General features: G+C 67.0%; 1 protein-coding gene across 1 annotated transcript; it reads left to right on the forward strand.

Moving 5' to 3' along the window:
- The first annotated feature begins 2,491 nt into the window (after positions 1-2,491).
- Positions 2,492-10,144, forward strand: LOC138683912 (maestro heat-like repeat-containing protein family member 7). Its single transcript, XM_069777224.1, has 17 exons — positions 2,492-2,659; positions 2,717-3,004; positions 3,542-3,713; positions 4,146-4,237; positions 4,678-4,827; positions 5,035-5,189; positions 5,297-5,435; positions 5,916-6,103; positions 6,192-6,329; positions 6,586-6,691; positions 6,906-7,043; positions 7,353-7,529; positions 7,703-7,858; positions 8,217-8,318; positions 8,656-8,758; positions 9,112-9,171; positions 9,524-10,144. Exons 1-17 carry the CDS (start codon positions 2,492-2,494, stop codon positions 9,727-9,729), a joined length of 2,538 nt encoding a protein of 845 aa, XP_069633325.1. The 3' UTR covers positions 9,730-10,144.
- The last annotated feature ends 1,097 nt before the right edge of the window (positions 10,145-11,241 follow it).

An 11,241-nucleotide genomic window follows, 5' to 3' on the forward strand; every position in this document is an offset into this window, starting at 1 on the left:
CTCCAGCATGCCCGCCATAAGTGAGCATCGACAGGACCCCGGGGGACCACCTCCTGCCTCAGGACCCAGAGCAGGGCAGGGAGAGGCAGCCGGGCTGGCAGGAGGCAGCGCAGCTGCAGGGCTGGGACCTTTCCTGCCTTGGGGCTGCTAGCGGCGTCCTGGGGGAGACGCCAGGGGCATCGGCACCCTGGCCTGGGTCTCGCTGCGTGCAGGGCAGCGGGTGCAGGGCTGGGGGGAGAGAGCCCCTCTCTTCCCTCTACCTCTTGCCTACAGCTCTCCCCGCTCTTGCTCTTCATCAGGTGCAGCTGCTACCGACTCCCGCTGCCAGCTGGCGGACGAGGAGAAGGAAGCCCTCGACTGCTTCTTGGCCTTTCTCCACAGCACCGGCAGGGTAACTGCAGACTTTGTCAGCAGCAAGGTGCTGCCGTGCCTGCTGCCTGCGCGTGGGCTCTTGGAGGGCTGCTGGCTCTGCAGAGCTGCTCCCCTGCCGGCCCCCACCGCCCTCCCTGCAGCCCCTCGAGCCCCTGCTCCTGCTGGCCGTGCTTCTGCCCCCTCACCCTCCCTCTCTGTCTCTCTTCTCCCTCGCTGTCAGGAAGAGGCCTCGAAGCGGAGGTTTCTGGCCGCCATCCGCACGCTCTGCAGAGCCCGGCTGCAGGGCAGGTACCGGCCGAGTTCCTCGTCAGCATATGAGATGCTGAAGAAAATAGAGGTGAGGGAGCGCCCAGTGGGGCTGAGGGAGGGGGGCAAAGCTGGCCGAGCCCCGGCCCGGCGCTAAGGGCAGCCAGCACTCGGGCGTCTGGGCACAGGGAGAGGGCGAGACAGGCCTCCGTGGCAACAGCCCTGCCTGCCACGGGGCCACCGCTCCGGGTGCCGGTGCCGGCTGCGGACTGGGGCCGGGCACTGGCAGCTCCCGTGCCCCATCCCGGTCGTGCTCTCCCTCCCCAGGTACTACAGCGAAAGGAGGCCCCTCGCAGCACAGACGCCGTGATGTGGCGGCAAGCCATGCTTGCCATGGCTGCCATGAGGTACCTGCCCCAGACTCTGGCCAGGCCAGGGCCTCCCCGCGGGGTGGGCCTGATGGCACCAGGCATCCCCTCTCCTGGCAGGACCCTGGCGGCACTGTCTTCGGGCCGGCGCTCTCCCTTGCGCTCGGTCTGTCGGTGGGCCAGATGGGAGGGCGGAGGGTTCTCCGAGGCTCCCTGGTGCCTCTCAGCTTTTCCTGAGGCTGCCTTCGGGCTCTGCCGGCCGGGACTGCCCTCTGTCCCCGGCTTAGCAGCAGAGGGGAGGGAGGAGATTGCCTCCACGCATCCCTTCCCCGCCTCGTACGGGTACCACCCTGGGGACTGCCAGCCCCGATGGCTGCGGCCACCTTGCCGGACAGGGAAGCCTTGGCATCCACCCGGCACCTTCTCTCCTTGCAGCGAAGAGAAGGAAGGCCTGCTGGCAGAGTACCTCTGCCCCTGCATCCACAGCATCTTCCATCTTCCTCCGGCGCAGCAGACGGACAGCGAATGTGCTTCGCTCAATGCTGAGGTGAGCGTGGGCTGAGCTACAGAGAGCCCGCCGGTCAGTCCCTGTGCACATCTGCCGAGTTGGCTTTGGCTGCTGGAAGATGACGACAGGAGAAGGAAGAGCAGGGAGACCCGGAGGCCTCTCCTGGGCATCAGAGGGCGGGCAGCTGAGGCCCGCTTCAGGTGTGTCGTGGTTTCAGCCCAGCCGGTAACAAAGGACCACGCGGCCGCTCGCTCACTCCTCCCGCCCCCCTCCGGTGGGATGGGGGGGAAGACGGAGGAGAGGGAAAAAAACAAACCTGGAACCTCGAGGGTTGAGATAAAGGCAGTTTACTGGAACAACACAAAGAAATTGCAACAACAACAACGGTACTAATGAAAAAGTATACAAAAAGAGTGATGCACAGTGCAACTGCTCACCACCCGGGACCCGACGCTCTGCCACTTCCCCCACCGAAAAGAAGCGCCCACCCCCCGGCCCGCTCCCCCTTTATATACTGAGCATGATGTCACATGGTATGGAATAGCTCCTTGGCCAGTTCAGGTCAGCTGCCCCGGCTATGCCCCCCCACCTCCCAGGTTCCTGTAAAAAAAAATTAACTCTATCCCAGCTGAACCCAGGACAAGGTGCAAGCGACTCGAGCCAGCTTCCTGCGAGGAAGAAGGGCCGGTGCAAGCACCTCACCCACTGTACCCCCTCGCAGATCCTGAGAACTCTGGACAGCGTGCTGGAGGTGCTGATGTACGGCACTGGGCTGAGCTCCAGCGAAGAGACAGTGGAGAGGATCTTGCAGGTCAGGCGTTTGCCAAGAGCAGAGCTTACCCTAAAGCGACGCGACCTTCTGGAGTGTGCGCGCCCCAGCCTCGAGCCCAAGCAGCGGAAAGAGTCTTGAGTGTCCTTCCCAGGCCCCCTGCTCTGGCAGCTGGCACCGTTGAGCCACTGCCCTTGCTGCCCACCCCCTTCACGCTCTCCCCCCCAGATGGCAGCAGGCCGGAGGTCTGCTGGGACGTGGCCACGGTGCAAGGGGAGCCCGGCCCTGAAGCTCTCTTCTTCTGGCCTCCCCAGGGGCCGTGGCCCGGCCTCCCTGGCGCAGGCCCCCCTGCAGGTTCCCGGCCTCCTGGAGAAGGGACACGCGGCTATTTTTGGGGTAGCGCGTGGAAGGGGACAGAGGCGGCTGGGGATCCGGCTGCCTCCCTGAGCGCAGCAGGTCACCAATGGTCGGCAATGGTCCCCGAGGTGCCGGGGCGGCCGGACCGCGTTCCAGGCCTTCCTCCTGTCCGGGGGAAGCCTTGGCGGCACGTTGCTGAAGCCCCGCCAGGTGCTTGGCAGAGCCACCGCTCCAGGAGCCGCCGCCATTTCCCAAGGCCAACAGCTTTTCCCTTCTCAGGTCCTGCTGCCCTTCATGCCATCCCAGGAAGTGGCTAGGCGCCAGAGGGCTGTGGGGAGGGTTGTCCACCTGAGCCAGCTCTGGATGTCCTCTTTGATGCTGGAGGTAAGGTGTCTGTGGCGCAGGCCACCTCTTGGCACCCTTCGCCCCTCCCCAGTGCCCCAGAGTAGCCGGTAGCTCTGGGCTGCCTGCGAGGGAAGCCTGGGCGCAGGGCAGGGGATTCGGTAAGGCTCAGCCGTGCGCCAGCCTCTTTGCCCCTCTCCCTGGGAGCTGCTCTCTCCCGTGCCTTTTCTCTCGGGAGCCAGCTCCGTCCCGGGCCATGGGAGCATTTTGCAGGCCCGGCTCCGGCAGCCCTCCCTCCCCTGGGCTGCTGCCCAGCGGCTTCAGCGTGGAAGGCTGGCCACCGCCACCGCCCGCTCCCAGCCCCCTGGCCCCGGGGCTCCTGCTGCAGCCCCGCAGGTGCTCCCTTGCCTTGCGCTCCCTTGCCTTGCGCTCCCTTGCCTTGCCTTGCCTTGCCTTGCCTTCCCATCACTTCCCTTGCCTTCCCTTGCTTTCCCTTGTGGGGCCCGCTCTCGGAGGCGAGGGCTTTCGTCCCATCGGCCGCAGCTTGGCCCTGCTACCGCTCCTTCCTCTCTCCCACAGGCCGTGCCCTTCAGAAAAGGCAACTTCTTCCTCTTCAAAGAGAAGCCTGTGCAATTCCTGGGGCAGCTGATGGGGCACGTCACTCTGTCCTGTGCCGAGGAGGACCAGGAGATCAGCTGCGCGGCTGCGGAGGCACTCGGTGCCTTGCACAGCTTCGTTCTGCTGCGACAGGGTGAGAGATGCTGGGGCCTTCCAGCCACATGGGCCCAGGCGAGGCGCCGCACCGCCTCAGCCCCCCTCCTCTGCTAGAGGAAGGAGCAGCAAACTCCTGCGAGGCTGGAGCAGGGGAGCAGCCGTGCTGCGCCAAGCCCAGGGCCCAGGCAGCCCGCCTCGGAGGGGCGGCTTGGGGCCCGTCCCGAGAACCCTTGGGCTGGAGAGCCTGCGGCAGCAGCCTCCCAGGCTTCTCTCCTCCTCCCGAGCAGGCAGCCAGACCCAGCTCTTGTGCCCTTCGGCAGCCTAAGAGGGAGGGTTTCCCCTCCTCCCCTGGAAGCGGGCGCACTGCTGCGTCTCTGGCTCCCCACGGAACGGAGAGCCGGGCGCAGAGCTCTCCCTCACACCCTCGCCTGCTGCCTCCAGCTCACCCTGTGTCTCCCCTCTTGCCCAGGCTGCCAGGCAGCACGGGAGGATCGAGAGCTACCAACGGAGCGGGAAAGCGCTAGCACTTTTTGGCCCAAGGAGCCCGCTGACGAGACAACGGTAACGAGCTTCTCCCTCGCTTCTCTCCTTGCTTGGGCGAACCGGTGTGTCAGCCGTCGCGGGGAACGGCACAGCCTCCCACGGATCGGGCTGCGGGGTCCCGCCGCCTCTCCGCAGGGAGGAGCTTTCCTGAGGCTTTAACACAGCATCAGTGCAGCAGCTCCAGCTGTCCCGGCCACCACGAGCTCCGGTGGCCGGCAGAGCTAGCGCACCATGACCTTGCCCCCCCGTGCCCCTCCTTCAGCCCACAGGGCAGCTCCCTCTCCTCCCCACACGCCCCATGGCTGCAATCCCTCCGGAGCAGCCCCTGCTGCTGGCCCTTGTCCTGGGGCAGGAGGCCAGCGCCGCCCCCGCTTTCTCGCTCCAGAGCCACCCCCGCTGCTCAGCCGTGCCCCGCCAGCAGGGCACTCACTGCGACACCTCTTCCCTCCCTCCCTCAGGTGTTTGGGAGCTTCCTCCTGCCGAAGGAGAGGAGCGACTTCCTCCTGACAGTCTTGAGGAACATGGTGCACCCCAGGGTCTCTGACACCCAGACGGTTGCCAACGTGCTGGAGGTGGTCTTGCGACACTCGTGCTCGGAGCTGACGGAGGTAGGCAGCGTGCGGCTGGATCGCCCTGTGCGCCTGCCCTGCGGGGGCCGTTTCCCCCGCCCCGAGTCCCGGGCTCGGGAGCGCCCGACGGACGGGCGGGTGGGCGGCCTTTGAGGCCAGCAAGGAGCGACGGGAGGGAAGCGGTTCTCGGTGGCAGCTGGGCCCGTGGCTGCACTGCACCCCGCTGCACCCCGCTGCCTCCACCAGGTGGAAGAGATCACGCAGGCCATCCACGTGCAGCTGGCGCACCTCAGCCAGAAGCCGCTCCAGGACATCCTGAGGACGACCCTCGTCCAGGTGGCCCACCTGAACCCTTGGAAGGTGACCGCCGGCCTGCTGCGGGCTTCCCCGTACTGTGACAGGTAGGTGGCCAGTCAGCCTCGAGGGCAGCTCAGGACCTCTGGGGCCCGCCCAGGCAGAAGGGGGGGTGGCCGAGGCAGCCCCCTGACGGCACGCTCGGTCTCTGCAGCACTGCCAGGGCCATGTGGAGGATCTTGGCCTCTGAGCCCTGCCTGGCGGACAGCGTGCTGAGGAGGCTGCTGCTTCTGCAGGAAGACGCCATCCAGCACGACTACACGGACGAATGCAGCCGCTACCATTTCCTGGCTGTGAGTGTCTGGATGAGGCCTGCTCCCCCGGCCCGGGGCTGCGTGCCCCTCTCCAGCCCGTCCCCCCCTCTCCGCCTGCCCCCAAACCTGGACCTCCCCAGGGGCGCCTGGGCCAGGGGCCTTGGGGCCACAGCCAGGCAGGGCAGCACGTGCTGCTCGGCCCCGCAGCACACGGGCAGGCAGCCTGCCCCTGCCTCTGCTGCCCTTGGCGGCTCTCCTCCCTCCTCGCCACCGCCGCCTGCCTGCTCGGCCGCCGGGAAGCCTGGAGCACAAAGGCTCGGCTCGCGTGCCCGCACTACGAAAGGGAGCCGAGCCCCAAGAGTCCCCCACGGCTGAGCTCCGGGCCAGGCCGCCGAGCCGAGCCGGGCTCTGCCCTGGCATCTATCTCCCTCAGCTCAGGGCAGTGCCTGAGGCCCCCAGCCCCAGGCAGTGCCGCAGGACATTTCTGCAGCGAGAGCGCTCCCTGGTTGTTTTCCGCAGGTAGCTAGCGCCATGCACGAGATCTTCCTGGTGCCCTCCAGCCAAGTCTGCGTGCGCGTACTTGTCGACGAGCTCTTCATGGCTGTGGTCCTCCAGATGTCCTTCAGCTTGAAGAGCCCAGGGTGGGGCTGCTGCACCATTGACAGCCACAGCAGGGAGGCCAACCTTCCTCCAGTCCGCCCCATCAGGTGCTCTGTCCCTGCTCCCTGGTCTCTGCCCAGGGCCCAGCGCTGGGCCTGGGGCTCCACGGGTGACCGTGGTTTGCTCTGTGTGCAGGAGCGTGGTGAGCACCATGCAAGCTCTGTTCCACTGCCTGAGCAGCACCTCCCTGGCCGAAGACATCGGGAGGCAGGGTGCCTGGGACGCGCTCCTGAGCCCCGAGACCTACCCCACCGGTATCGCCGTGCTGACTAGGTGAGAGCCTTCTCGGTTGTCCTCGTCTCCCCTGGCGTTTCTACCCTCGGGCCAAAGGACCCCCCCGCAACAATCGCCTTCCTCACGGGCGGTGGGGCACAAGCAGCCAAGGCAAGGCACGAAGGCAGCCTTGCCCCGTCTGGCCTGGCCTGGCCTGGCCTGGCCTGGGGGGGAATGGCTGGGGCTGGCAGCGCAGCCCCAGAGAGGTTTGCCTGCCCAGCTGGCTGCCGCCAATGCCTTTTTCCCCCCCGGCCAGGGTGCTGCGGCGTGAAGCACCGGCCTGCTGCGCCTCCCTGTTCGCACAGGCGCTCAGAGGTCTCCGGGTCTACCAGGACATCGGCACCATGGCCGTCTTTGTCGAGGTGGGGCTGGCGGCGAGCGCTGCCTCTCTGAGGGCAGGCGGGGAAAGCTGGGCTGCAGGCATGAGGCAGAGGGCAGAGGCGAGGCGGTGAGGGCCCTCTGCGGGCCCTCCTGCCTCCCGCCTGGGCTGTGACCAGCCCTGGTGCCTTGCCCCAAGCCAGCTGGGAGCTCTGCTGGCCGTGCCAGGCTCTCACTCCGCTGCCTGGTGCGTTTCAGCTCCTGGACGACAACGACTTTGAGCGCGTCGATGGTGCCACCCTCTACGTCCTCCGGTTCCACCTGCGGAGCGAGAGCTTGGTGCTGCGCAGGATGGCAGTCACGAGCCTCGCCACGCTGTCTGGGAGACCCGAGAAGGTGAGCAGGGGCAGCCGGGCACAGCGAGGGTCTCCGCCTGGGGCTGGGCTGCGGGTGGGGGTGCGTGCAGCAGCTTGCTCGGGCTGTGCCACGAAGCGGAGTGGCGGGAGCGGCGGGAGCGACGGGAAGAGTGGCTGCTGCCCCGCCGTCACCCATTGGGTGGCCCCGAGCGCTTCAGGCCAGGCCCCGGGCTGTGCCGCACACGGGCAGACGTCTGCGCGACCGGCACCGCACCCTCTACACGCAGAGCGGGTCTGCCAGCGCGGTTTCTTTTTGCGGTCACACAATGAGATCGCCTGTTTGGTGTAGGCGGCGACTCTGCAAGGCCTGCTGCCAGAGGTCACGCAGCGACTGCAGGACGACGACTGCAGCATCAGGACGGCGGCCCTGACTGTCCTCAGGAACACGCTCTGCCTGGTGGACAGGCAGACGGCTGTCCCCATCGCGCTGCAGCTGCTCATGGTGCTCCTGCCGCTCTTTGAAAATGTAAGGCGGCGGGAAAGCAGAGGCTCGGTTAGCATGCCTGCGGGGCGGGGCGGGCACGTGTGTGTGGCCCGGGGCCCGTGCGTCCCTCTCCGCACATGTTCTTCTCCTTGCCCTCACCATGGGCTTGGAGGAGCCAGGACTGAGGTCCTCCCCTCCTCCTTCTCTCCTCCTAGGAGTCCAGCTTCGTGCGCGAGCACTCCATCCTCCTCCACAGAGATGCGGTGGATGTCGCAGTCGGCACCCACGCGAAGCAGATGAGGAAGGAGGTGCGGAGGAGCCTGATGCCCCTGTTCTTCCACCTGCATGACGAGGACCACAGCGTAGCTCAGGTGGGCATTTCCAAGCACTTGGAACGTGCTGCCTCAGTTGGGACCCAACCTCCAGAGTCCATGGGGAGGGCTCAGAGGCCCTCCCTGCCTGTGGCCGCAGAGCTGGCAGCAGCTGAGAAGGCGGGCAGGGGCTCTTCCTACCCCTGCCCTGCCTGACGCAGCAGAGCTTGGCAGCAGTGCGCACCCACAAAGACCTATGCCCCGGAGCTCCCGTGGGTTTCGCAGCGTGCTGTAGGTGTCTAAGGCCAGGGTGTGGACCCCCAACCCTTGCCAGGCCCCCACTCTCGCTCTGCCCAGGGACCGCCAGGTCCTGGCCCCTGGGCGGCGGTGCCATCTCCCAGTCTCCGGTGCTCTGCAGGCCTCTCGGGAAGCCCTCCTTGGAGCTGCCAAGCTCCTGAAGCGGAGGCAGCTCCGGAAGCTGCTGGAGACGGAGCAGACCTGGAGGGTTGCTGAGCGCCTGGTAAGGACGGCCCCGAAGCCCCACAGCCAGCCTGGAGAAGCCCCTCTCCCCCGGTGCCGAGCGCGTGGGGCTGGCAGCTGTGCCCCTGCACCGCTTGCCTGCAGCACACATGGGCTCCCTTCCCCCCCCGGCGCCCAGGGGTGCCCCGCTGGGCCTTGGCGGCAGGGTGGCACCGCAGCACCCCGGGGAGCACCCTGTCCTCTGCTCCCTCCAAAGCCCAGCACCAGCCCGCTGCTGGCTGGACGTCGTGGGTGTCCGGGCACGGGAAGGTAGGGGAGGCCAGCCTGGGCCTCAGGGGAGGCTCTGCACCAACCCGGTCCCCTCGTGCTCTCACCAGCTGGCGGAGAACAGCAGCAGAGTGGAGGAGTACCTGGACCAGAGCCTGCCGTACCTGCAGAGCCCACAGGAACCCTTGCGCGAGGCAGCCGTCAAGTTCCTTGGTGAGCCACGAGCCCGCCAAGGGTCCCTCCCTGCCCGCCGGTGGCTTAGTCCCAGCCACAGCTGCTGCCGAATCTGCCGGGCAGCTGCAGAGCCCCAACTGCCTGATGCGGGTCTGGGCGCCCACGGGGCTCCCTGCCGCCCTCTCCCACTCCTGCCCACGCAGGGGGGGCTGGCGGGAGCCTTGTCAGGTCCCCGGCAGCCGCCCTGGGCTTCACGCTCAGGGGACCGCCCTGGGGCCAGCCTTGCCCAAGGGGAGGAGGGCGCGTGGCCAGTCATGTGGGGCGGGTTGGGGGGAGCTGGGCTGCTGGGGCGGGCAGGCCAGCGGGATCTGTGATGGGCTGTGTGTGCCTAGGGCTCGCTGGGCAGCGGCTGAGGGATGGGCACCAGGAGAAGCTGCAGGTCATCTACGAGGGTGAGTGGGGGCAGTGGGGTGTCTGCGGGGGCTGGCAGGGAGCAGGAAAGACCCTGGGTAGGGAGCGCAAATCCCTGCCCTGGCCGGGGAGGGCTCTGCTCCCTGCGCGGGTGAGGGGTGGCGTGGACAGAGCCGGGGGAGATTTCAGGGGCACGTGGGGCAGCGGTGGGCAGCCCCTTCTGGCCGATGCCGGAGCCCCTGCCTCCCTGCTGGCCCTGGCCGATGCTGGTGCCCCTGCCTCCCTCCTGGCCCTGGCAAGAGCTGTGGGGGCTGGGGTGGCCCTGGCTGGAGGGGCTCCTTAGGTCCCCACAGATCCAGGCTCTGACCTCAGCTCCATTCCTTTCTGTCCCAGCCCTTCAAGGCAAGGCGAACGACAGCAGCCCCTCGGTCTCTTCCCTGGCGCTTGAAACCCTGCGGACGCTGGGCACTGCGGTGGAAGAGCCTCCCTCTGGATTCAGCCTGCAAGCGCTGCGCTACCGGCTCCAGAGGGCATGGAGGAGGACGACCCGTGCCCTGGGAGATGGCTGGCTGTGCTGCCGGAGCTGTGTGCAGGGCTGAGCCCGGGGTGCTCTGCACGCTGGCTCCACCTGAGCAGCTGGAGCTGCCCGCTTGCCAGCAGCCCAGGGCCATGCAGGACACACCACCGCACCTTGCGTTGCCCAGAATCTCCAGATCCCAGCCTGGATGGACGCCCGTGCTCCCCAGCACTCCTGTTTCATGGGGAAGGGGACGGGAGGGCCACGGTCTGCGGCTCCCGTGGGCATGCTGGCTGTGAAGCCACAGGCAGCAGCCATGTGCGGCAGCGCCTTGGACTGCGACCCAGGAAGGAAACGTGCATCCTGCAGGGCACAGGCAGAGCCCTGAGCGCAACTGGCCTGCGTGTCTCCCTGCCATTGATAAAAAGACTGTGGAACTTCAGGTGCTGTGTGAGCTCTTCTCCGCCGTACCGACACCTCCCTGTCACCCCCCAGGCACCCGTAGGGGACCTACTCCGCCAGCCCTGCACGAGGCCCTGTGGAGCCCTGCTGCCTGCAAGTCCCCAGGGGAACCCTGCCAGGTCCCCTGGGCACCCCTGTGGAGCCCTGCTGCCACCCAGGCAGATGGAGGGACCACACTGGGTCCCACTTGCACCCCTGGGGAGCCCTGCTGTCCCTCAGGCCCCCACAAGAGCCCCAGCAGGGCCCGCACATGGCCCTGTAGAGCCAGGCTTGTCCCCAGACCCTGGCGGCGTCCCTGTAGCACCTTGCGTGGGGACCTGTGAGGGCTGGGAGAGGCCCTGGGCTTCTCTGGAGGGTCTGCTTGGCCCCACACATGCCTAAGCGAGGGATTTGAGAAACCCGGGGCTTCTCTGGAGGGTCTGCTTAGCCCTACGTGTGCCTGTGAGAGGTTCTGGAAAACCCTGGGCTTTTTTGGTGGGTCTGCTTGGCCCCATGCATATCCCTGCGAGGGCTGTGACAGGCCCTGGGCTTCTTTTGTAGGGTCTGCTTGGCCCCACGCGTGACTCTGTGAGGGCTTTGAGAAAGCCTGGGCTTCTCTTGAGGCTCTGTTTGGCCCCACGCGTGCACTTGAGAGGGCTGTAACAGGCCCTGGGCTTCTCTTGTAGGGTCTGCTTGGCCCCACGCATGCCTCAGCGAGGGATTTCAGAAACCCTGGCCTGCTCTGGAGGGTTCGCTTGGCCCCATGTGTACACCTGTGAGGCCTGTGAGAAACCCTGGGCTTCTCTGGAGGCTCTGCTTTTCCTTATGCATGCCCCTGCGAGGGATGTGAGAGGCCCTGGGCTTCCCTGGAGGGTCTGCTTGGCCCCAAGTGTACACCTATGAGGGCTATGAGAAACCATGGGCTTCTCTGCAGGGTCTTCTTAGCCTCACGCGTGCCTCTGAGAGGTCTTGGAGGGGCCCTGAGATTTTTGGAGGATCTGCTTTGCTCAGTGTTTATCCCTGTGAGGGCTGTGAGAGGCCCTGGGCTTCTCTGGAGGGTCTGCTTCTCCCTATGTGTGCCCCTGACAGGGTTTGGAGAGATCCTGGACTTCTCTGGAGGGTCTCTTGGGCACCACGCATGCCCTTTTGAGGG

Source organism: Haliaeetus albicilla, chromosome Z (genome assembly GCF_947461875.1).
Source record: "Haliaeetus albicilla chromosome Z, bHalAlb1.1, whole genome shotgun sequence".
NCBI lineage: Eukaryota > Metazoa > Chordata > Aves > Accipitriformes > Accipitridae > Haliaeetus > Haliaeetus albicilla.